This window comes from Muntiacus reevesi, chromosome 3, assembly GCF_963930625.1.
Source record: "Muntiacus reevesi chromosome 3, mMunRee1.1, whole genome shotgun sequence".
Taxonomy (NCBI): Eukaryota; Metazoa; Chordata; class Mammalia; order Artiodactyla; family Cervidae; genus Muntiacus; species Muntiacus reevesi.
In genome coordinates this window covers 22,708,200-22,732,814 of record NC_089251.1, presented here as the reverse complement: position 1 = coordinate 22,732,814, position 24,615 = coordinate 22,708,200, and the positions used below count along the sequence as shown (strand labels likewise).

Sequence of the window (24,615 nt, the reverse complement as noted above, 5' to 3'; positions counted from 1 at the left end):
GGACAGATGCACAGTGACATTATTATCTATCCACATTAGAATATCAGAGTATTTTCATTGCCCTGAAAATCCTCTGTGTTCTCCCTATTCATGACTCCCCCCCAACCCCACACCCCCTGGCAACCATTGATCTTTTTACTGTGTCCATATTTTTGCTTCTTTTAGAATGTTGTGTAGTTTATACTTTTATATAGACTATAGCTACATACAGTCATATGCTACATAGCCTTTTCAGATTGGCTTCTTTCACTTAGTAATACGCATTTGAGATTCTCTGTGTCTTTTCATTGCGTGATAGTTTATTTTAAATGCTGAATAATATCCCATTGTGTGGATATACTCGTTTATTTATCCATTCACCTACCACAGGACATGTGGTCATTCCTAAGTTTTGGCAATTATGATTAGAGCTGTTGTAAACATTAACGTGTAGGTTTTTATGTGGACATACGTTTTTAGCTCCTTTGGATAAATACCAAGGGGTACAATAATATGGTAAAAGTGTGTTTAATTTTGTAAGAAACTTCCAAACTGTCTGCCAAAGTGACTGTACCATTTTGCATTCCCATCAACAATGAATGAGAGTTCTTGTTTCTCCACATCCTAGCCAGCATTTGATGGTGTCAGAGTTCTAGATTTTGGCCATTCTGATCTGTGTGTAGTGGTATCTCACTGCTCTTTTAATTTACATTTCTCTGAGGATACATGATATCCAGTATCTTCTTACATGCTTATTTGCCATCTGTATATATTCTTTGGTGAGATGTGTTTTAAAGTCCTTGGCCCATTTTTTAACCAGCTAGTTTCCTTATTGTTGTTTTAAGAGTTCTTTGTATATTTTTATGTAACAGTACTTTATCAGATGTGTCTTTTGCAAATATTTTCTTCCTGTCTGTAGCTTATCTCTCACTTTCTCAGCATTGTATTTCTCAGAGCAAAAGTTTTTAATTTTAGTGAAGTCTAGTTATCAACTATTTCTTTTATGGATTATGTCTTTGGTATTATATCTGAAAACTCATATCCCTGCTCAGGTCATCTAGATTTTCTCCTATGTGATCTCTTAAAAGTTTTTAGTTTTGTGTTTTACACTTAAGTATAAGGTCCATTTGTAGTTAATTTTTGTGAAAGATGTAGATCTGGGTTTAGATTGATTTTTTTTTCCTTCCTTTTTTTGGCATGTGGATGTCCAGTTGTTCCAGCACCATTTGTTGAAAAGACTGTCTTTGCTCCGTTGTATTGCCTTTGTTCCTGTGTCGAAGATCAGTTAGCTGTACATATCAGGCATACTTATATGCTGTCCATTTCCCCCCCTAAATTTTAATGGTGTTTGTTGTTGCTATTTTATAATCATACTAAACTTGACTATTGGAGAAGGAAATGGCAACCCACTCCAGTATTCCTGTCTGGAGAATCCCGTGGACTGAGAAGCCTTGTGGGCCACAGTCCATGGGGTCGCGAAGAGTCGGACACGAGTGAAGTGACTTAGCAAACTTGACTGTAAAGCATTACATTTATTCAGTTTTACAGGGTGACTGAATATTAACTCATAATTTTTTCTCCTATAATCTCATAAGTATTTTGCCTATTTATCTTTGGTTTTGATGCAGTCAGCATTTGACTCATTTGATTTCAAACTGAGTGAGTTTTATTCATTCCAGATACATTCAGGAACTGTTTATGTGAGCACATTTTCAGTGCCATTGTTCTAGGTGCTGTAAAGAGATAAAAAAAAAAGACTGCCAAGCTCCTTGCACTAGCAAAGCTCACCGTTGATTGGGATAAATGTATGACTACCTATCAAATGAAATTTATAATTTAATATAAGAAGTGTCATTAGGGATATTAATAAATGCTGTGTGTTCAAAGGAAGAGACAGTCAGTAAATGTTTATTGAATGCCTTCTATATTCCAGGCATATATTTGTTACTAATGCTACATAGTAGTGATTATTTCAGGGTTTTTAAATGTGCAATGTATATTGCTCTCATCTGACCTTCAGCTAGATTGTATGTATTATTACAGTTGTAAACATTATCCTTCCATTTTTATTCTTAAATGCCTTTTCATTTAAGGCACCATTTTCATCTTATTTTCCAAGGTGAGAGTTTTGTTTGATAAGCAAATCCTATCTTGACAAAAATGCAAAAAGCCAGGAGCTTAGGAGATAAGCAAAAGACGAGCAAATCTAAAAAGAATTGTTTTTCCCGTGTGACTGTCAAAGGCCCAGAATAAAGGGAGCAGGTAGAATACTCGAAGGATAGAAAATAGTTTTTGAAGCATGATATGATGTAATATAATTTACTTATAAATAAAAAAACATGGACAGTCCTATGAAAAATGACCTGTTACAAGACTCTAAGGAGAAGAAAGGCTGGCCTGTTTAAAGTTTTATGTGGTCTTTATGTTTCCAAAATTGATTATTTACCCACTTTCCCTTTTCCCATTTATGAAAAGTGAAAAATCCACAAATTTCCCTGTAAGTTGGTCTGGTTTTCCTATTTGGCACAGGATCTCTTCAAGTAGGCATCATTGGCTACTTTGTTCATTCATCGACTAGATATTTTTTGAGTCAATGATAGGCTGGGAAAGACAGTCTGTGCGATGACCCTTAATGATCTTACCTTCCAGTGTTTAATCCCTTGTGTGATCTCCTCCCTTTGAGTGTGGACTGGACTGACTTAATTCAGTTTTAGCAAGCAGAATATGTACAGCAAGAGTGACAGGATTTACAAAATTAAGTTATGATAAGACTGTGGCTTCTTTCTTGGGTGCCGTCTCCCCTCCTTGGGTCATGCACTCTTGGGAAATCGATGCACCCTGTCATGAAGAGCCCCAGATGGGGAGACCAAGGATGCCAATCACCATGGGGTAAATGTTGTCATGCATCTCCTGCCACCCAACCAAGCGACCCGATGAAACCACATAACTGACCAGTGGTTCATTTCTGGCCTCCTGAGAGATCTTAATCCAGAGAGGCACCTAGCTAAACCATACCAGATTCATGAATCATAGGAACTGTGAGATAATCAATGCTTTAAGCTTCTAAATTTGGGTTATTTGTTATCCAAGAATGGAAAAACACCATCAGTGCCTCCTGTGTATCAGAAATTGTTCTCAGTGCTAGGTATATAGCTATGGTCAGATTCAGAAGAGTGTTGTTGCCAAGCAGACAGCCTATTTTTAACAGGCCCCTTTGGCTGCTTCCTCAAGGAGGGATTGTGGGCATGGCATCCGCTCTGAGTGTTGTGGCCTGTAGAAGAAGAAGCCTGAGAACTGGCCCCTAGATTGTCTGTCAGCAGCACCCTGTAATGATAAGAGGGACTAATGTTTTCTTCTGAAAGTCTTTCATAGTCATCTAGGCTAACTACGGATGTGGATTAACCATTTTCCTCTTCACATCCAGCCCTCAAACAAGATACTATAAGACAGGGAAGGTGGTATTTATTGTAATGTTACTCTGTGAATTGTCCTGCCACCTCTGTGAAATAAATACTTTTATCATCATTTTAAGAGATAAGAAAATTAAAGCTCAAGGATGTTAAATGACTGCTCCAGTGTCTCATGAGCTAGACGTGACCAAGTCAGGATTCGTCAATAGGCCTGCTCCCCAAATCTTGCTTCCCACTGCCTCCCTCGACTGAGAAATTTGGCTGCCAAAGCCCAGCTTGGGTACTCGTGATTATTGGCTTGACTGGCAAGCTGAAAACTCATTCTCTGTTTGTGCTTGGAAATTATTTCAAATTGGCTATGGTAATAATTTAGTAAGATTGAAAATTGGCCGAAAGACGGTGTTCGCCGTCCAATCATAAATGATGATGCCTCTGTTGCCGAGGAGGAGTCTGGCGGGCGCTCAGCTGCTGTGTGTTTCTGCAGCCCTTGCAGGCTTCTCCATGAATAAAGCACAAGAAAGAGTACACACTCCTTCCTGGGAGGTTTGTGGGCTCTAAATTCACAGGGGTGGACGTCTTGGGGAAGACAGAAGAATAAATCAGCAATCTTAGAATAATGTACAGCAAATACCAGAGTGTATTTTAACATTTAGAAAAAAAGAAAGGAGAAAAATCCAGAAATCACCTCCCTACTGAAATGTTATTCTCTGCCTGGCCGACTTCAGGGTTCTGAATTTTTTGTTGTTCAACCATAAATCTTCACCGATGTGGGTCCCCCTCTCCTCCTCCTTTCTTTGTTCATCCTATGATCCCTTCTCTCACTTATTAAGTACCTTTTAAACTTAAAAGCAGATTTATCTTCTAATTGCCATTTTATGAATACTTTCTCTTGCCTGTGCAGTAAAGAGATTTATAATGGAAAGTCATACCCTCTCCACTCAGCTGGTGCCAAAAGCTTTTCAAGTAATGGTACCCAAAGGAAGATCCCTGTCTAATTGCAGCCATCTCAGGATGCTGGTTGTTTCTGCCTACCTGACTGTCGGGGGGAACTCTTCATAGATGGAGTTGGTAAACAAATACAGTAGTGAAGGATTCAGCATTGATGTGATCGATGACTTGTAATGTGGTAGCAGTAAGGTAAAAATGGTTAACAGTTAGTTGATGGGACCAGCCAGAAAAGGCCTCGTAGTAGATGAGGTATTTGAACCCAGTCTTAATAAATGAGGGTGTTTGTCATGCAGGGAAAAATTAAAAGAGGAGGGGCATTCCAGGTAGATGTGGCAGTTTGGTACAGGCATGAAATAATCTAATGCCTTCAGTTGACTACAAGACATGTGATATAAATAGAAGTATCTTGTTGAGGCTACAGAGAGAAGAAAGAGCCTGGTAATGAATGAATGCTCACCTGGTTAAAGGTTTAAGACTATCCTGAGAATGGACCAATTAAACATAAATTTTAGGCTGGGTAGTGACATTCTCAGATTCTTGCTTTAGAAAGATCACCTTGGTGGTGATCAGAGAAAGGAATAGATGGCACCAGCTTGGACACAGGAAAACTCCAGTGTGAGGGCCATTGTGGTATTTTATGGGAGAGATGAAGATGGACCAGAGAGGCATTGACACCAGACTGACTCAATTTGTGCTAATTACTGCAGTGCAGGCATGTGTGCTGTATCTCTGCTTTCATAATGCATTTCTGTAAACATCCTTTGAGGATGCTATTTAACCTTTTGGTCTCTGAATCACCTAGCAAAGTTCCTTAATCATAATATACCAGCTTTCTGCCCAGCATATGTCATCTGATGAGTGAGTTTTTCATCCTACCCATATATGTGGAAGACTATGATGAATTGATGCTACTTATCAAATGATAAAAATTTCCATGAAGAGAACAGAATAAAACACTTTTAACACTCACCCTGGAAAATCTGGAAAAGTCCCTCCATTAATACTGTGGCCTCTCATCATATCGAATTAAACTCTGATGAATCTTAGACACATTGTGAAGTTCTTTGAGTGGCAGCACGGTGATGAATAGAGAGACAGGTTTATAGTTAGACTTTCCTGAGTTCCCATCAAGCTCGACCTTGGGGAAATGACTCTGAGTTTTCTCCTCTATATAATGGGGAATAATAATTACTCCTATATAAATATAGATTAATTTTAGAATGTTTTTAGACACAAGTGAAAATCCAATTAAATTAGCTTAACTGAGCAGAAAATTTCCTGGCTTATGTAACTCAAAAGCTCAGAGGTGGGGCTGACTTTGGGGTTGGGTGATTCAACAGTGAGTGGTCATCAACAAGCCAGTTTCTGTCTCTTTTCTCTGTGGTGACGGCTAACACCTTCACCCTCAGGCTGTTTGCTTCAGTACACTGACCGATGGAAACAGGCGGCATCGCTTCCTAATCCATACACACCAGGTAGGGTGAGAAAGCTCCATGTGCACGCAGAAAAGAAAACCTGAGCCTCTCACTCAGGGGTTACCTCACCCCTGAACAGATTCCTGTGGCTTCTGGTAGTCAGTCGGCCCGACCACCTGGACTAACCACTGTGGTGAGGTGTGAGGTTACCGTGAATGGCCTGACCCCATCAGGACTAACCCTAGGCGGCCCTGAGTCAGCCCCATGCCCACGACATGGGCAGCATTTACTAGGCAAGGTATGGAGTGGACATGAGGGAGACAAACATGCACCTTGAATAACCATTGTGAAGATTAAATAAAATAGCAAGAATAAAGATCTTGGTGTCAGTAGGTGCTCAGTAGCAGTCAATTCCCCTTCTGCTTTTCTTTATCCCTCTTTCTGTTTACTGTCACCCAGAACGTCTAAAAATGACATTTGAATTCCTTTCAGCCCAATTTCAAACATCTAGCAACAGTTCGAGAGAAGGAAATGGCAACCCACTCCAGTATTCTTGCCTGGAGAGTCCCAGGGACAGAGGAGCCTGGTGGGCTGCTGTCTATGGGGTCACACAGAGTCGGACACGACTGAAGTGACTTAGCAGCAGCAGCAACAGTTCAGTTTGGTTTTGAATGATCCAAAATAGTTTTAAGAGTTGGAATAAGATCTAGATTTTCATACTTACACTTGGTTTTGACATAAACTTAGCAGATCTACTTAAAATGCTTCTGATAATAGCAATTTGTGTTGTGTGTCCCATGCATGCATATGATAGGAAAAGATTTTTAAATGGAAAATGTGAATGAATGCTTTCACAGCCCCAGTGGACAGGAACCTTCATTACTGATTGCAGGAACATCTCGTTTCTAACATTCTTCATGGCCCTCTTCGTTAAGATAAAGGTGACCTTCAAGTTGTTGAAAAACTCAGGGATATATTAGCTATGTCACTGCTGAAAGTGAACAGTGCAAAAGATAGGGCCATTTACACTTTGCTGAAGAATGATAATATTACTGTCATTATTACACATGGGAAAAGGCAAAGATAAAGTGGCTTCTGTGTCCTGCATGATTCATTTTTTTATATAAGCAATTGACAGTTAAAGCAGAGGAGCAAAATTCTACTGTTGATTTTTTAAAGTATATGATTCACTGTGACAAAACGTGCATTCTTATTTTTATGTTTGAATAGCTTGTAAACTATATTAAAGCAAACATTTTGCAAACTTGTTAATTTCGTTTTCTGTTGGATAAAGTTTAAGGTACTATTTCATAATATTCTATGTTTACAATTTAAAACAGTGCTTAAAATGTTAGACTAAGCACTGAGACTCAAAAAATGAGTAAGACACGGATCCTGCTCTGATGGATCTCATAATCTTGGAAGGAAAGTAGACCAATATAAAGTACACATATATAACATTCAGCGTCAGCAGAGAAAGTAACATCATACTGTCAGAAGAACATATAGGGATTTCTTCTTTGTTGAAGTCAATTAAATCTAACTTAGATAATTTGATACCTCATTGGTAGCCTCGACCTTTGCTGGCTAGGTCGTCCGGTCATCCTTGGAGCAGATTAGCAGGTGCTTTACAGACTATGAGTTACAATCCATTAGTGGATCCTGCAATTGCAGTGTTGGGATTGGCATTAAAACAGAACAAACAGGAAAAAATACTGGTCAGTAGACTGGTATCAGAGAATACCAAATTCTACCTCACCATAGTAGGGGGTGTATTGTTTCATGAAACTTGGGCTTCTAATATATGCGTACATGTCCATGCATATATTCTGATATTGAGATTTGATACACACAATGTGCGGGTCTTGGGCAGAAATGTTTGGAAGCTTTGGCCACCTGATGCAAAGAGCTGACTCACTGAAAAAGACTTTGGTGCTGGGAAAGATTGAGGGCAGGAGAAGGAGGGGACAGAGGATGAGATGGTTGGCTGGCATCGTAGACTCAACGGACATGAGTTTGAGCAAACTCCAGGAGACAGCAAAGGACAGGGAAGCCTGGCGTGCTGCCATCCATGGGGTTGCAAAGAGTCGAATACGACTTAGTGACTGAACAACAACCAACTCCCCATGTTGCAAGTTCACCTCGCCTGCTTCTTCACGGGAATCCTGCTCATCCTGCCAGTCCTGGCTTAGGTGCCACCTCCTTTGTAAAGACTTTCTTGCCTTTCTAAGACAGACACTTTTTCTTTCACCTGCATAGTTAGTTTATATTTCTGTCACATTTTATGAATATTTATTTTTGTGTTTGGCTTTTCCATTAAGGTGGATGTTCTTCTAAGGTAGAGAGTGTGTTTTAATTTCCTTTTGTATCCCCTGTGTCAAGACTAGGCCCAGCACATGGTAAGCGTTGGAGTGTCTGTGCTTGAAAAGGAGGAGATGAAAGAAAAGTGGAGTGAGGTTTTAAATAGAACCCAGAAAAAAAGGTTATCTCTCTCTCCTGTATTAGTCAAAGAAAATTTTTTCAGTCTCTCAAATCAACTGTGATGTTAAAACCAAGGTATGAGTAAAGTGATTTTGCTCTTGACTTTTCCATTAGTTAATACAGTTGCTATTAGCAATGTGAATGGTAGGTAAACCTTGGCTTTCCCACCCTAACTCTATAGGTAGCATCTGGCTTTTCCTAAGGCACCTGTCAGTTCATAAATACTCACCTTATCTGACAGTCACACTGTATTCATTTTTAGAAGAAAAGAATAGTATCTGCTCGGTGAGATTTCATCAGCTTTAAGGTACCTGCGCACAAGGGACGTTGTCTTGGTGAATTTGAATCAAGCCATTCGGGACAGCAACAGCCCTGATTGTGTCCTTCTTCTGAGTCAACTCCTCCCTTGCATGGCTTCCCAGGCACGAGCGTGATAGAGAGCTATCCTCTTGCCCGGCACACACGCCCTTTGTGTTGGCCCGTTCCTTCTCCCTCTCTCAGGCTCTGATGGCCCTTTACTTGCACTCGGTATCCAGGCTATGTGGCATCCACTTACCCCAGCATCCCCCCCCACCATCCCCCTTTAAGCTGGGGACCTCTTGAAGTTCTTCCTTTTCCGTCTTAATGCCTCCTCACCCCCAAGGACTCCCCTTACAGATAGCATCCCTCAGCAAACCTTTCTGCCCACCTAGCCCTTCCCTTCCTGTCCAGACAGACTGCCCCTCGGAGGCCCTCATTAGCAGCTCACGTTTACCTTCTGCTCTTGAATGATCCTGCCTCCTTGCAACACCATTTCTCTCTGTTTTTCCAGCTAGAGTTTAAGAGTCCCCAGGGACAGGGACCTGATCTCATTTTGTCTGTGTCACCAGTACCCAGACCGGGGCCAGATGTCCAGCGCCTTCACCGGGTGGCTGTCCATGAATAAACTCAAAATCCTCACTGCCTAATGTCCAATGTCTAATGTCCTGCTGGCTCTTACTGCGTGACTTCTGACCGCCCCCGACTGGCCTTGTCTGGACGACATGCATCTGGTCCTGAGGCTTCTGTTTCAAGTTCTTGAAAATGTCCTTGTGAATTTAGTCTCTCGAGGCCATCTAACAGGAATAAGACACTAGGGCCCCTGGTAAATAAATAAGACACTAGAGAGCCTTTGGGTGCATTCTGGACCACAAATTTCTCAAGACATGAGGCTTGTTGAGAACATGCTATTTCATTGGACTTTTAAAGGTTCTTCCCCCACACCCTTATGTTGAGCAGAGTTGTTGAGTAATTTAGCAGCTATTTTTGGTTTGTCTACATTGTGCTAGACATTTTATTAAGGGCTAGGGGTGCAGAGATTTAAAACGCACATTTTCTTCCCTGAAGGATCACATTGTTTAGTCAGAGGAAATGTACAAGTAACCAGACAATTTTAACACAGTGAGATGGGTTCTTTGGTACAGGTGAGCTTTAAAAGGAACACATAAGGGAGGAGATGGTGATAGCGACAGCATCTCAAAGGAGTGAACCCTGAACTGATTTGGGAAGGACAGGCAGAGGCAGGCTTGAGAAAGGATGACAGTTTTCCCCAGATACTTGTAGCTTCATATTTAAAAAAATTCTACAACATGTTTTTAAACTAAAAAACTGACTAAAACGTTCCCATGCAATTATTTTCAGAATACCACTTGCCTTCTGTGGCTCCTGAACTCCTCCAGGTCAGATTCCTGGCACTCAATACTACCAACAATTTATTCTCAGTTCATCTTTCCAACTAAAGCTTTTTAATGTTTTAGATTGGGGAGTCAGTCAATCATAGCCCACTGCCTGTTTTTGTACTGCCCTTAGCTTAGCTAGTTTTTACAATCCTTAAAGGATTCTAAGAACTAGCCAGCCAACCAAAAGAGTACACGTCAGAGACCGTAAGTGACCTCCAAAGCCTAGCATTTTCTATCCGGCCCTTTCCACTCCTGCTCCGAGTGCTCACTAGTGGTTACACACGTGCCATAAGCTTCCCTATCCGCTTTCACCATTCTGTCATTGTGAAATGTTGTCATTCATCCGTTCATTCTATTCTACGTTCAGTACACTTCTTAGGTATGCGGCACCATCCTGAGCTCTGGGGAGACGGCAGTGAAGACCACAGCAAGTAGAAGCCCAGCGTGCCAGTGGTGGAGAGAAAGCAATGCGGGCTGAGGAGAGGGCGGCCCGGAGGACGGAGAGTGTGCCCGCTCTTCCTCGGGGCTCAGGGAGGCCGCGTGGATAACGTGAGCTTTCCGCCGCGTCCCGAGGGGGCCCAGGAACGAGCGCGAGGGTCCCTGGGAGAACATTCCAGACAGAGGGCCCGACAAGCAGAAAGGCTGTGCGGGCCTGCAGGGAGGCCAGTGTCTTAGGAACAGGCCGAGAGCGGGAGAAAGGAGGACACAGGGTTAGAGAGGTGGGGTGAGCGGGCGGGCACGTCATGCAGGGTCCAGTGGGGCTGTGAAGGCTTGGTTTCATTCGCTCGCCCTGTCGGATCCTGTGACGAGGCAGACATGACCGAGGGGCTGTGTGGTGGACAGTGCAGGGAGCTCTGGCTTGGTCACCACGGACCTGAATTCCGACTTTCACTCTCACTTGTCACGAACCCAGATGTATCGCCTACCTTCCCTGGGGCTCAGTCTTTCCATCCACATCACCGGGGGCGTAGGGAGGTCTGTTGAACTAAACAGGGGTTCTAGGACATCTTGAATTTCTCAGTCACAGAAGGGCATTCACAGTTTATTTAAGGGAGGAGACAATACTGTAGCCGATCCTTGCTGGTCACTGGTGGTTTCTGATTTTATCTCACAGGTGCTAGGGGTTGCAGAACTTGTTTGGAAGCTGTATTTGCAAACAGTTACAGTGCAGTGAAAATAGCGCTTTTCTAATGGTACCTTTCATCCATAAGTGCCTAAGAAAATGCCAGCCGTCTATTATAAAACAATTATACGTGGAGTGACTTGGAGGGAGCTGTTGGGGATGGAGGGTAGAGGAGGTTTGCCTCTTGGTGGGGTCGTTAGCGCTGTGTATTTGATGCCTGTGCCTACTTTTCAGAATAACCAGACACGGGACATGATTGATTTTAAGAAGTAATAGGAAGGATGAGATTTGGTCCTAGGATGCTTTATCTGTTGTTGTTGCTGTTTTTAAATCAACACAGAGTCCTCTTACAGCTCTAGTAAAAATGTGCTTGAGCAGTTGACAGGCGACTAAAATCTGGGTCTGGGGCAGCACAGGTCAGCAGAGCTTGAAAGGCCCCAGAGTGGCTCCGAAGAATGTGGTGCGTCTGTCAAAACGGGTTAAGTTGAGATTTAATTTGTATCCTTGGGGCCAAGTGAACTTAACATTTTAAATATTAGAAAAAATATAAGCGTTGCATGCCTATCATAGTGACTGTCATATATCAGAGTTCAGTAAGCAACTGGTGAGTAAATGAGTGAATATAACGTTATTCTAGAAAATTTGGAAAGTTGAGAACAGAATTGCTCGTAATCTTAACACTTTAACAGTGGTCACTAGGGTGTGTGTTGTCTTCAGCCACATGCACGTTCACTTTCACTTTCACTTTTGGGCTTCTCTGGTGGCTCAGATGGTAAAGAATCCGCCTGCAATGCAGGAGACCTGGATTTGATCCTTGGGTTGGGAAGATCCCCTGGAGAAGGGAAAGGCTACCCACTCCAGTATTCTGGCCTGGAGAATTCCATGGACTGTATAGTCCATGGGGTCGCAAAGAGTCGGACACGACTGAGCGACTTTCACTTTTCATATGCACAGGTATAGTTCAGATTTTAATGTACGCATGACACAGTTTTATGATTTCTGATTCCTAAAATTGAACATTTTATGATAATCATACAATCAAGCAGTGATAATGACTCTACTCTTACTGTAACTCTTAGTGATGGCATAATACTCTATCAAGTGATTTGTCATATGCTAGTTACCATTTCTCTTACTATCAATTGGATTGCTTTTAAAGTTGTATTTTTATATTCTTATTCCAGTTAAAGTCTTTATGCCTATACTATTTTCTTCTTTTGAATTATTTCCTTATAATAAGTTATCAGAATTGGTTATAGAAATGACTCCTCATTTTTTCACTGTAACCAGTAATCTATTTGAATATGTTCCATCATGACACCACCTGCTTTGGGTATTAGCATTTTTAAAAGAGCTATATTTATGCATTTAATAGTGCAAGTGATACCACCCTATTTTTGTTTTCTTCATGGAAGAAAAACTAGTATAGCAAAAGTCCTATTCATTGAAGTTTATGTATTAAAATTTTACTCTTGTTCTCTCTACCACACTAATACTTTACTAAATATATCACATGTAATATGTAAGGTGATTCTTACCTTTGTTCAGTTCCTCTCTCTCACTTTCTTTTTGTTACTGTTGTTGGTAAAGCTGTCTCTGGAAGCACGTAAAGAAATGACTGGAAAGGCTATTAAGGCAGTCAAACATTTTATTGAAAAGTCACGAAAAAGAAGTTCAGAAGAAGACACTGAGGAGACTGGCAGGTCTCGGGTGACCTATGCAGATGCCTTGAATCATCTGGAGCAATCACTGGCACACCTGGAAACCCTCAACCACAGCTTCATCATTTCTCTGAAGAACAGTGAGCAGGTAATGAAATGCAAACTTCTGTATGCTCACACACTCGGATAATGTCAGTATATTCTTTCATTTGTCTTTTAAAGCTATATTTGTAGTTGTGATCGGCTTTTCAATCTTTCAGATTTTTCTTCAATAACTGTTTTTTAAGTTGAAGTGTACAGTTAATTTACAGGGCTGTGTTTCAGGTGTGCAGCAAAGTGATTCAGTCACATGGGCTGCCCTGGTGGCCCAGCTGGTAAAGAATCCACCTGCAGTATGGGAGACATGGGCTTGATCCGTGGGTTGGGAAGATCCCCTGAAGAAGATCCTCTGAAGGCTATCCACTCCAGTATTCTGGCCTGAAGAATTCCTTGGACAGAGGAGCCTGGAGGGCTACAGTCCATGGGGTCACAAAGAGGCAGACGTCACTAAGTGACCAAAACACACAGACACACACAGACACACACAGACACACACACACACACACTCTATTTCTAGCTGGGAGATGTTTTGCTTTCCAATTGAATGATGATAAATTTTTCTAACTTTCAGAAAATTTCAGAAATAGCCATCAATGCCTGCCTCAGAAGTTTTTTTTTTTTTTTTTTTTTTTTTTTTTTTAAAGAATGTATGTTCTCATCCTGTTTTTCTGGTGCATTTTCCAATATAATTTATTCTTGACATGACTTTTTTGGCTGATGAAGTTGTTCCTAGTTCATTCTAGTTGGGACCTTCTGGTCTAATGGAGTCTCAAAAAGCCCGCTCATGGGAGTCATGAGCCCCGAAGAGGTTTGGGGACCAGAGGGTTCGGACTACATAAGGAAACCCTCTGTAGCCTTTGGAGCTTTTCTTCTGTATTATCACCATCATGGGACTTTTAATATTCTTTTCCATAGCTCAGTTGGTAAAGAATCTGCCTGCAGTGCAGGAGACCCCAGTTCGATTCCTGGGTCGGAAGATCCACTGGCGAAGGGATAGGCTACCCACTCCAGTATTCTTGGGCTTCCTTGGTGGCTCAGCTGGTAAAGAATCTGCCTGCATTTGTGGAAGACCTGGGTTCGATCCCTGGGTTGGGAACACCCCCTGGAGAAGGGAAAGGCTACCCACTCCAGTATTCTGGCCTGGAGAATTCCCATAGTCCATGGGGTTGCAAAGAGTTGGACATGACTGAGTGACTCACTTTCACTTTCTATAACTAAAAAGTTGACAAATCACTACATAAATGGTTTTCATCCAGGTGAAAACAGTGTTTAGGTATGTAAAAAATATTCCATTTGCTTTGTAATGCTGTAGTGAATGAACCTATAAGCGGCCACTGATCTGTTTTATTTTTTTTTAATCTTATGTGTTTAATGAATTGTATTCTTGGCTTATAAAACAATATATATAGTCCTGACTAGAAAAATCAGTCAGTGGAGAGGAGTCCAGATACTGAACAAATGGAGGATTTCAAAATATGTATGAGACACAAAAATGCAAGCCCCTCATCCAAGAGATAATGGGAGGAATCCATAAGCCTGATTGCAGTTTTATTTCATTTTTGTATGTTTTAGTGCCTATTAGCCTATCTAATAAATAATATTAAATAATGATATGAGCAATATAGAAGCCTTCACAGGGAGCAAATTGGCCTTACCGATCTTGATTTTATTCTGCTGATGGTTACAGTTGTATAATTAGTAATTGCAATTATTGACAGTATTAAAAACAATGACAATTAAGGGGCTTCCCTTGTAGCTCAGTTGGTAAAGAATCTGCCTGCAATGCAGGAGACCCAGGTTCAATTCCTGGGTCGGGAAGATCCCCTAGAGAAGGAAATGAATTCCAGTATTCTTGCCTAGAGAATCCCATGAGCAGAGGAACCTGGCGGGCTATAGTCCATGGGGTCACGAGAGTCGGACAAGATTTAGCAACTGAACCACCATCACCAATCAGTAATTAGGACTAGGGTAAAAGCTGAATCAGGTGGAAGTGATTTATACTTATGAGTTTTTAAGTACATATTTATTTTTCTAATCAAACATTGTATATTCATATCTGGAGAATTGTCATTACTCTTCTTGGAATAAGTGTTGTCTTTCAGTGGCTCAAGTGATGTATAAGGCTCTGAGGGAGTTATTAACACAAAAACAGACATTTGCTTCAGTGAAGCTGTGATTTAAATGTACTAAATGGCTACTTGGACTTCCCAGGTGGTTCAGTGGTAAAGAATCCTCCTGCCAATGAAAGAGATGTGGGTTCAATTCCTGGGTTGGGAAGATCCCCTGGAGGAGGAAATGGCAACCCATTCCAGTACTCTTGCCTGGAAAATTCCGTAGACAGTGGAGCCTTATGAGTTGCAGTCCATGAGGTCGCAAAGAACTGGACGCAGCTGAGGGACTGAGCACACTTGGAATAGCTACTTGCGAATGTTGTTAGACCATGGATGGTCCTTAATAGGAGCCTCTTCTGGTCCCTAAATTGACATTATATGATTTTGTTAAGGCACCTTTTAGATCAAATGCTGAAAATAACCTTCAACCTTATATATATTAACCCTTTTAAGTTCAGGCTTTGATTTTAACCTCTTTAATTATATACTCAGTGAAAGACCCTATTGTATACTCAGGAAGGTTAGTGCAACTTCAGTCACAGACCATTGGAACCTCAAGTTTCCTCTTGTCTCAGTACGGATTCTAGTAATTTCCTTGCCTAACTCACAGGTAGTTTGTTTTTAAATATAGAAAGTATCACAATGGGAAGAATAGTAAACTGAAAGCTCATGTGCCCAACTCCCAGCTTTCACCATTATCAAAACATGACCAGTCTATTTCCTTTCTACCCTTACTCCTCTGAGTCATTTTAAAGAAAAACCCAGTCATCTTTTCATTTTATCCACAAATCCTTCCATATCTATTGCTAAAAGATATATTTAAATGTAACTGCCACTGCATTACCAATAAAAACATTAATAGTAATTCTTTGATATCATCAAATGTCCAGTTAAGGTTTGAAAGACAAAGCAGTTATATTCAGAAGCACTTGTGAAAGTTAGAAAGTGTTGTTAAAAAAAAAAAAGTGTTGTTAACATCAAGTGATCACATTTGGTATGCTGGACAATGGTAGGCTATGTTCTATTTCTGAAATTACCTATTGTCATGTTAGTTTTTACAATATTATCAAAGAGGGACCAGCAGTGTGGAATGGGGGAATGTGGTGGGGAAAGCATAAATTTGGATTCTAATCCCAAGCTCCGTTAGTGGCAACTGTGTGACTTTGGACACGTTGCTTAACACCTTTGTTTTTCAGCTTCCTTTCTGATAAGGTGGAGCTAATTAAAACTCCTTGTGGGATAGTTGAAAGAAAAGTGAAAGTGAAAGTCGCTTAGTCATGTCTGACTCTTTGCGACCCCATGGACTATACAGTCCATGGAATTCTCCAGGCCAGAATACTGGAGTGGGTAGCCTTTCCCTCCTCCAGGGGATCTTTCCAACTCAGGAATCAAACCCAGGTCTCCTGCATCGCAGGTGGATTCTTAACCAGCTGAGCCACAAGGGAAACCTAAGAATACTGGAGTGGGTAGCCTATTCCTTCTCCAGTGGATCTTCCTGACCCAGGAATCGAACTGGAGTCTCCTGCATTGCCAGCAGATTCTTTACCAACTGAGCTATCAGGATAATTAACACATTAAATTATATAACATATACAATACCTGGGTTTCCATAGTTGAATATTAATAGATTTTAACTGTGATGTGTTTATAGCACAATAATAATAATAGAGAAATTTAATGAGCATTACTTTGTGCCTGACATTGTGCTAAATGAGATTTTGTATTATTGAATGTTTACAACACCCTCTATTCACAAGAACTGATTGTCCTCATTCTCATTTTACAGACACTGGAAATTTGAGGTCACAATGGCTTACTACTTAGTACACAGTAAAGCAAGGTTTACACTCAAGTCTCCGTAGCTCTGGAGACCAAGCTCTTAACATCCCCTACATGTTCTTCCGTGTGGTGTTAGTGTATACCAGTTAGTATATCTGGTTTGAGAGTCTTCTGAGTATAGTTCACTCTGTTCATGTATTTTCTAGTTCATAGTTACATGTTGAATTCCATGTTTTCAGGAAACGCTGCAGAAATACGGTTACCTCTATGATCTGTCTCGGTCAGAAAAAGAGAAAGTTTACAATCAAGCCGTGGCCATGTGTCTAGACGGTCAGCCTCTAAGAATGATTCAGCAGCTGCTGGAGGTGGCTGTGGGCCCTCTTGACATCTCGCCCAAGGAAATCGTGCAGAGTGCAGTAACGAAAATCATCTCTGCGTTGAGGTAAGCCATAAAATAGTCATCAAGGAAAACCTGAGCTGATATTTTTGCCAGTAAAGTGCTTGTTTCACAGTTGTTATGAAGATATAATATCGTGTACATAGGAGCATTGTATAACTATGAAGTACTTTATAAAAGTAAGAGATTATGATTAGACTTCTCAGTCTCTTGTCTTAAAATATCTTGAGAGTGGAGAACCATGAAAATGCTCCATCATCGGTCCTGTGTGTAACACATCAAAGCGCTAGCTAATTTCTCGGTCAACACTCTTCCTCACTCAGATAATTCTTGAAATAAGGAACAGAGGCCAATGTAGCCAGTGAAGGAGGTCCCTATGTGTCAGACCTGTCGTGTGATTTTAGTGTGGATTTTCAGAGCTTGTCTTTTCAGCAGAGGAAAACCAATTCCCAGAAGTTTCTTTTGAAGTGCACAAGGCATGGTTAATCACATACTGAAGAAGTTAGACATCTGTTAGGTGTCTTAGGACGTTATTTACCTGCAATTAATGGTATAAAGCCGACAATTAAGAAATTCTAGCTTCCTGTCAATAGGCTGGTATCTTTGTAGGAAAGCTTCCGGGGGATTAGGAAAGAGGGGAAAGTTAAGCTAAGAAAATAATGAGGCATCAAGTGCTTTCTGTGAATAATGCAATTAGCCTAAAAGATTTAGTTGTGTTTAATTTATTCTTCTTTTAAGCATTCTTTGTGATTCTGTGTTGCTCTTGAGGAACTTTTTGATTAAAAGTGTGTCAGTTTTCAGCAGCTGCACTGAAATCAAATGAGCCTTTATCAGTTTAATTACCCAGCTTCATCCAGTTTTCACCTTAATGCTCTGAGGTATCTGGTAATTTTCTGTATAAGGAAAGAAATAAAGTAGTGTAACATTTTTTAGAAATCACAAATGTGAAATGAATAAACCTTTATTACATAATGAACTTATTACTATGTTTTGGTGGTGCTGGTGGTTATTAGAGCCACTTTTCACTTTCAAGTGATGACAGATAATTATTTGCCATGTTTATCTTTTCGATTCTCCTCTGTCCATGGGTTCTCCAGACATGAATCCTGGAATGGGTAGCCATTCCCTTCTCCAGGAGTTCTTCCCAACCTAGGAATCAAACTCAGGTCTCCTGCGTTGCAGGCAGATTTTTACCATCTGAGCTACCAGAGGAGCTTTTTGATTTTAGTTATCTTTTATTATTTCTTCAAGTTCATATGAATCTCACAAACACAAAAGTTTGAAAAATTAGTGCTTTGAAGAGAACTTAGTTTCATTTTAAAAATTGTACATTTTCATATAATTAAAATTTGACATATTTTTACAATTATAAAATTCTGACATAAATTATACTCTTTTCTTCCCTGTGCCCAGTTCTAGCACTGAAGATTTCATTCTGGTCTAATAAATGTTATAGTTGGTGCACAGAAGACTTTCAATAAAAATGGATTAAATCTTTCAGTAGTGGGAGAGAGGGAACTTTTAGTTCATCTGCCTCTTTTTCTGAGGAAAATAAATTGCTATTGACTAGGTCCATGACATTTAGCTTTTAGAAGGTTAGTGAATTTAGTAAGCTTAATATGACAAAGGTATGAACATACTGAATCCAGCAGTTGGTTTAAATCTTATAACTTAAATTATCCAGAAAACTCATCTAAAACTTCTCTTCCCTCTGTTGCATTTTCAAAATTCCGTAGAATTCCATGCATACACATCTGTAGTGTGGACTTTGTAGTAGGGCCCATCTCATGGGTGTTGGATTATTAAATGGCAGGATGTATGTGAAGCACGTAGCATTGCCTGGTGCCTTGTAAGGGCCATGTGAATATTAATATTGTGGGGAAAAGGCCAACTGGAGGATTTAGATTATATATATTTAATGCTTAAAATAGCTCATGTTTTTAGTGCCTATTGAGTATTTCTTTGAATTTTTGAATAACAGAATGCAAATAGATTTTCTTTCTCTTTTTCCTTTTTATTTTTTAAACTTCATTTTGCTACTCTCTTGGTAGGAAAACAAGCCTCTTAAACTGTGAGCTCCTCAGGGCAGAGAAGTTTTCCTCTCCACATCCGTAGGACACACACAGCACAAGACCTGGTATTTCGTGGGCTGCATATGCCAAGAACGGCTGTGAGCTCGTGGCGTATGCTCTGCTGGGGAGATCCAGCTGGGTTCAATGCCCTGCTGGTTTCTGAGGCTTGAGCCATCCGTCCTGAATTCCTTCCTCTCTCTGTCTCTCCCTTCACAGTGGAGGCAGTGCTGACCTCGGGAGCCCGGCAGACCCGCACCGCATCCTGGAAGGAGTTGTTGCCGCGGTCCATGCCAGTGTGGATGAAGGGTAAGGCTGGAGTGGTTTGCAGGTCTCACTTAATGGCATTCCTTAGATCCTTAGAATTACTCTCAATAACTGTGGTTATGAGGCTTCCACCTCTAAGCGTCTTTTCTAGGTGGCTCTGAAGGAAGAGCTGAGAACTTTCTGGAGATTTGCTCTCTTAGTCCATCAGCTCCAGCAGGACCGTCTGCTTCTCAGGCCTCAGAGAGCATGGTCTCTTCTCACTCCTTTCAATGGCAGCAAAGGAGGAGACACTGCGCTGAGCATTTTAGGAGAGGAGGGGTTCATATCTCCAGGAGGTTTACTCTACTGATTAAGTATGGGGATTCCTAGAATGTATATGTTATATTTTGAAAAGCTTTGTATATGTAAGATCTGTCTTGTCTGAGGATTAAGAGTGTACTGGCTTTGTAAGCCTAAGAGGTATGTGTCTCCAATCCAGTTTTAGAAAGAATTTTTCATCCAGGTGGTGTGTGCGTGCTAAGTCGCTTCAGTCATATCCAACTCTTAGCCCGCCAGACTCCTCTATCCATGGGATTCTCCAAGCAAGAATACTGGAGTGGGTTGCCGTGCCCTCCTCCAGGGGATCTTCCCGACCCAGGATCGACCCCACGTCTCATATGTTTCCTGCATTGTCAAGCTAGCTCTTTACCACTAGTGCCACCTAGGAACCCGATTCAGGGTTAGTAGGAGGAATAACAGCAGCAGCAGCTGAATGACAGGAATATATTTCCCAGAGTTTATGGAGATCTTTCCTGTGCCTTATATCCATGGCAACCCTGTAAGGCTTTACCCCAATTTTCTTTTTAATGGAAAATATGATATAATAATGATGAAGCATATTTGAGAAACCGCCTCATAGTTCATTCAGTGATATTGTTGTTTTTATTTGCATATTACCTCTCAGTTATTGTTCAGGTATGGATATATTTTTACATAATTTCAATCAAAATGTATGAACACTTCTATATTCAGTTTTAGTTACTTGCTGTTAGAACTCTTTCCATTTATCTTTGTGGATTTAGTGGTTATGATTTTTGACACCTGTGTGTATTGTTGCTGTTTGCAGATATGGAGAGAAAGGCTGGGAGAGAGGAACTGACTTGTCCAGAGTCAGAGGCCTGGGAAACACAGCCAGGACTCCTGTCTGCCCCTGCGGCGTAATTGACTGCTCGGTGGCCTTTAGAGCGTGTCTACATGCATAGCTTTGTGCCCACGGTTTGAGTGAAAGGACACAGGATAAACCGTGTGGGTGCACTGGACAGCATGGCAAGCAGGGCGCTCTACCCGCTCTGCCTTTTGCCTTGCACAGTTTTTCTAAACTCCGTTGCTTGTGGCTCTTTAAATGGTAAGGAAGCCACAGCTGTGGCTCCCAGGGGCCCCTTATTTTAAAGACAGTTACCATTGTCCTGTGTGTTTACTGTGTGTCCCACTCCGTTCTCAGGTCCAGTTCCGGGAAGAAGTAACCTCCCATCTGGAGGAGCTCAGAGCCTTGCAGGGAGACCAAGTTGCTCCGGGCCCTGGTTCCCGTGCAGTAGCATAGTGGTGCTGTGCAGAAAGCGAGGTGAAGGGGGTGGCTTGTTCTGTCCCAGGGAAGTCAGAGCAGGACCCACAAGGGACAGCACTGGACCTGGTCTATGACACCTGAGTCTGTGATAAGGATGATGGAGGTGGATGATGGCAGTCCAGGCTGAGGACACAGCCTGCACAAGGCAGATGTGGCGGACAGCAGCGCGGACAGAGGTGCTGTGTGTCACTTTCTAGATGGTCCATCTAGCTGTCGCCATTCCAGTCACAGTCCATCAGTCAGTTCTCAGCTTGCCGCTCCCCTTGTGTTGCTCTCAGGTACCCCAACCCGGACCCTGGCCTCACATGATGGAGGAGATCTTAACAGATACTGCTTGAAGCCCCTTCCACGGGGAATCCCTCAGTCTGGTCCCACATGGGACATCTCGAAAAGATTAGAAGGCAGTGCTTTTCTTAGTGAATTTCCAGCTGGATAAACAGATATATATATATATATACACACACACAGGATATACAGAAGATATAACAGATATATATATATATATATATATATATATATATACACACACACACAGGATATACAGAATATATACACACAGGATATACAGAAGATATAAACAGATATATATATATATATATATATACATACAGGATATACAAAAGAATCCAACTGGAGTCTCCTGAATACAGGACAATTTTCTCTTTAAGCTTCGATTTCCAAAGAGGAAGACATTGGGGAATGGAGAGTCAGAATGAGACCTTACTTTGCATCCCAGAGACACAGGATAACAGAGGCTCCTTAACAACAACAAAAACAAATTTCAGTGAATTTTTTTTTCTCACTTAGAAGAAAAAAGACAAAGTCCTAACTTTTATGCCTGGAAAGTGCTTTGTGAATGTGGACAGTTAAACCTGACACTCTTGGCTTCAGTTCCTCTCCCCAAGAGCTTGCTTGCAATAATCACAGAGGGGAGTCACTCTCTTTTCTAGGTTGTTCCCAGGGGCGTCTTCAGAGAAACCTGGGGATTCAAGCTCTTTTCAAGTAAGGCTCTGGAAATAGCAGATACAAGGTATTATATATAAAATAGGTAAACAATAAGGACCTACTGAAGCACAGGAAAATATATTCAATATCTTATAATAAATCACAATGGAAAAGAAAACATATGTGTATATTTATACATACATATATATGTGTGCATATATTTATTGGGCTTCCCTGGTGGCTTAGCAGTAAAGAATCTGCTTGCATTTTTTAATCTCTGGGTCAGGAAGATCTCCAGAGAAGGAAATGGTAACACACTCCAGTATTCTTGCCAGTCAAAAAGGTGGCTTGAAACTCAATATTCAAAAAACTAAGATTCATGACATCTAGTCCCATCACTTTATGGCAAATAGATGGGGAAACAATGGAAACAGTGACAGGCTTTGTTTTCTTGTACTCCAAAATCACTGCAGATGGTGAAGGCAGTCTTAGAATTAAAAAAATGTTTGCTCCTTGGAAAAAAAGCTATGACAAATCTAGACAGTGTATTAAAAAGCAAAGACATCACTTTGCTGACCAAAGTCCATATAGTCAAAGCTATGGTTTTTCCAGTAGTCATGTATGGATGTGAGATTTGGACCATAAAGAAGGCTGAGCACCAAAAAATTGATGTTTACGAATTGTGGTGTTGGGGAAGACTGTTGAGAGTCCCTTGGAAGACAAGGAGATCAAACGAATCAATTCTGAAGGAAATCACCCTTGAATATTCATTGGAAGGACTGATGCTGAAGCTGAAACTCCAATGTTTTGGCCACCTGATGCAAAGAGCCAACTCATTGGAAAAGACTCTGATGCTGGGAAAGATTGAAGGCTAAAGGGAAAAAAGGGCAGCAGAAGATGAGATAGTTAGATAGCATCACCAAGTCAATGGACATGAATTTGAGCAAACTCCAGGAGTCTGGAAGTGAAGGGTAGTGAAGACTGGTGTGCTTCATTCCATGGGATCATAGAGAGTGGGACATGACTCAGTGACTGAAACAAATAATAATTCAGAAGAGTCAGATATAACTTAGCCATTAAACACAACACACACATGAAGGCAAGGCGTGGAAAAGGAAATAAGGCCAAGGCGCAGAAGAGGAGGAGGAAGAGGTGAGAAAAACAGAGAAAAATAATGACGTAAGACCTCACAAAGGTCAGTCCACGGACTCAGGGACACTTGGGAGCTGGTTGGAAATGCAGAATTTTGGGCCCTACCCACACCAACCAAGTAAAATCTATATTTTAATAATATCCCCGGGCAATTCCTAAGCACAGTGGTGTTTGAGAAGTGCTCCCTTAACTGTCCACTGCAGGCTCTTTAATGTCAGAAGATGAGATACTGTGAGAGGAATTGACAACCTGTCCTTACCTGGGCAACCCCAAACAAACTACAAAGCCTATCTGACTGTCATTTCCTAATCTGAAAAATGGAGATGATGGTGCTAATGACAGGCCAAGTAATGAGAGTTGCAGAAGTGTCACTTTATTACCTTTTAATTGAAGCATAGTGGATTTCCAGTGCTGTGTTAGTTTTAGGTGTACAGCAAAGTGATTCAGACACACGCACACACAGTTGTTGTTCAGTTGCTAACTTGTGTCCAACTCTTGGCGACCCCATGGCCTGCAGCACACCAGGCTCCTCTGTCCTCTGCTGTCTCCCAGAATTTGCTCAAATTCATGTCCACTGAGTCAGTGACACTATCTATTCATCTAATCCTCTGCCGCCCCTTCCTCTTTTGCCTTCAATCTTACCCAGCATCAGGGTCTTTTCCAGTGAGTCTGTTCTTCCCATCAAGTAACCACAATATCGGAGCTTCAGCATCAGTCCTTCCAGTGAATATTCAGGGTTGATTTTCTTTAGGATTGACTGTTTTGATCTACTTGCCATGCAAGGGACTGTCAACAGTCTTTTTCTGCACCATAATTCGAAAGCATCAATTCTCCAGCACTCAGCCAGTATTGTGATCCAACTCTTACATCTGTACATGACTATTGGAAAAACCATAGCTTTGACTATATGGACCTTTGTTGGCAAAGTGATGTCTCTGCTTTTAATACGCTGTCTAAATTTGTCATAGCTTTTCTTTCAAGGAGCAAGTGTCTTTTAATTTCATGGCTGCAGTCAACATCCTCAGTGATTTTGGAGTCCAAGGAAAGAAAATCTGTCACTACTACCACTTTTTCCTCTTTTCTTTGCCATAAAGTGATGGGACTGGATGCCATGATCTTAGTTTTTTGAATGTTAAGTTTTAAGCCAGCTTTTTCACTCTCCTCTTTCACCTTCATCAAGAGGCTCTTTAGTTCTTCTTCACTTTCTGCCATAAGGGTGGTGTCATCTGCATATCTGAGGTTATTGATATTTCTCCCAGCAATCTTGATTCCAGCTTGAGCTTCATCCAGCCCAGCATTTTGCATGATGCACTCTGAATATAAGTTAAATAAGCAGGGTGACAATATACAGCCTTGACGTACTCCTTTGCTGATTTGGAACCAGTCTGTTGTTCCATGTCTGATTCTAACTGTTGCTTCTTGACCTGCATGCAGGTTTCTCAGGAGGCAGGTCAGGTGGTCTAGTATTCCCACCTCTTT

General features: G+C 41.2%; 1 protein-coding gene across 1 annotated transcript in view; it reads left to right on the top strand.

Moving 5' to 3' along the window:
• The window catches only part of NBAS (NBAS subunit of NRZ tethering complex), a 312,486-nt gene that overhangs the window by 235,592 nt on the left and 52,279 nt on the right, over positions 1-24,615 (top strand). The window contains exons 45-47 of the mRNA XM_065928602.1: positions 12,644-12,862; positions 16,943-17,145; positions 19,389-19,478. Coding sequence (XP_065784674.1) covers positions 12,644-12,862; positions 16,943-17,145; positions 19,389-19,478 — 512 coding nt within the window. The remainder of the gene's footprint in view (positions 1-12,643; positions 12,863-16,942; positions 17,146-19,388; positions 19,479-24,615) is intronic.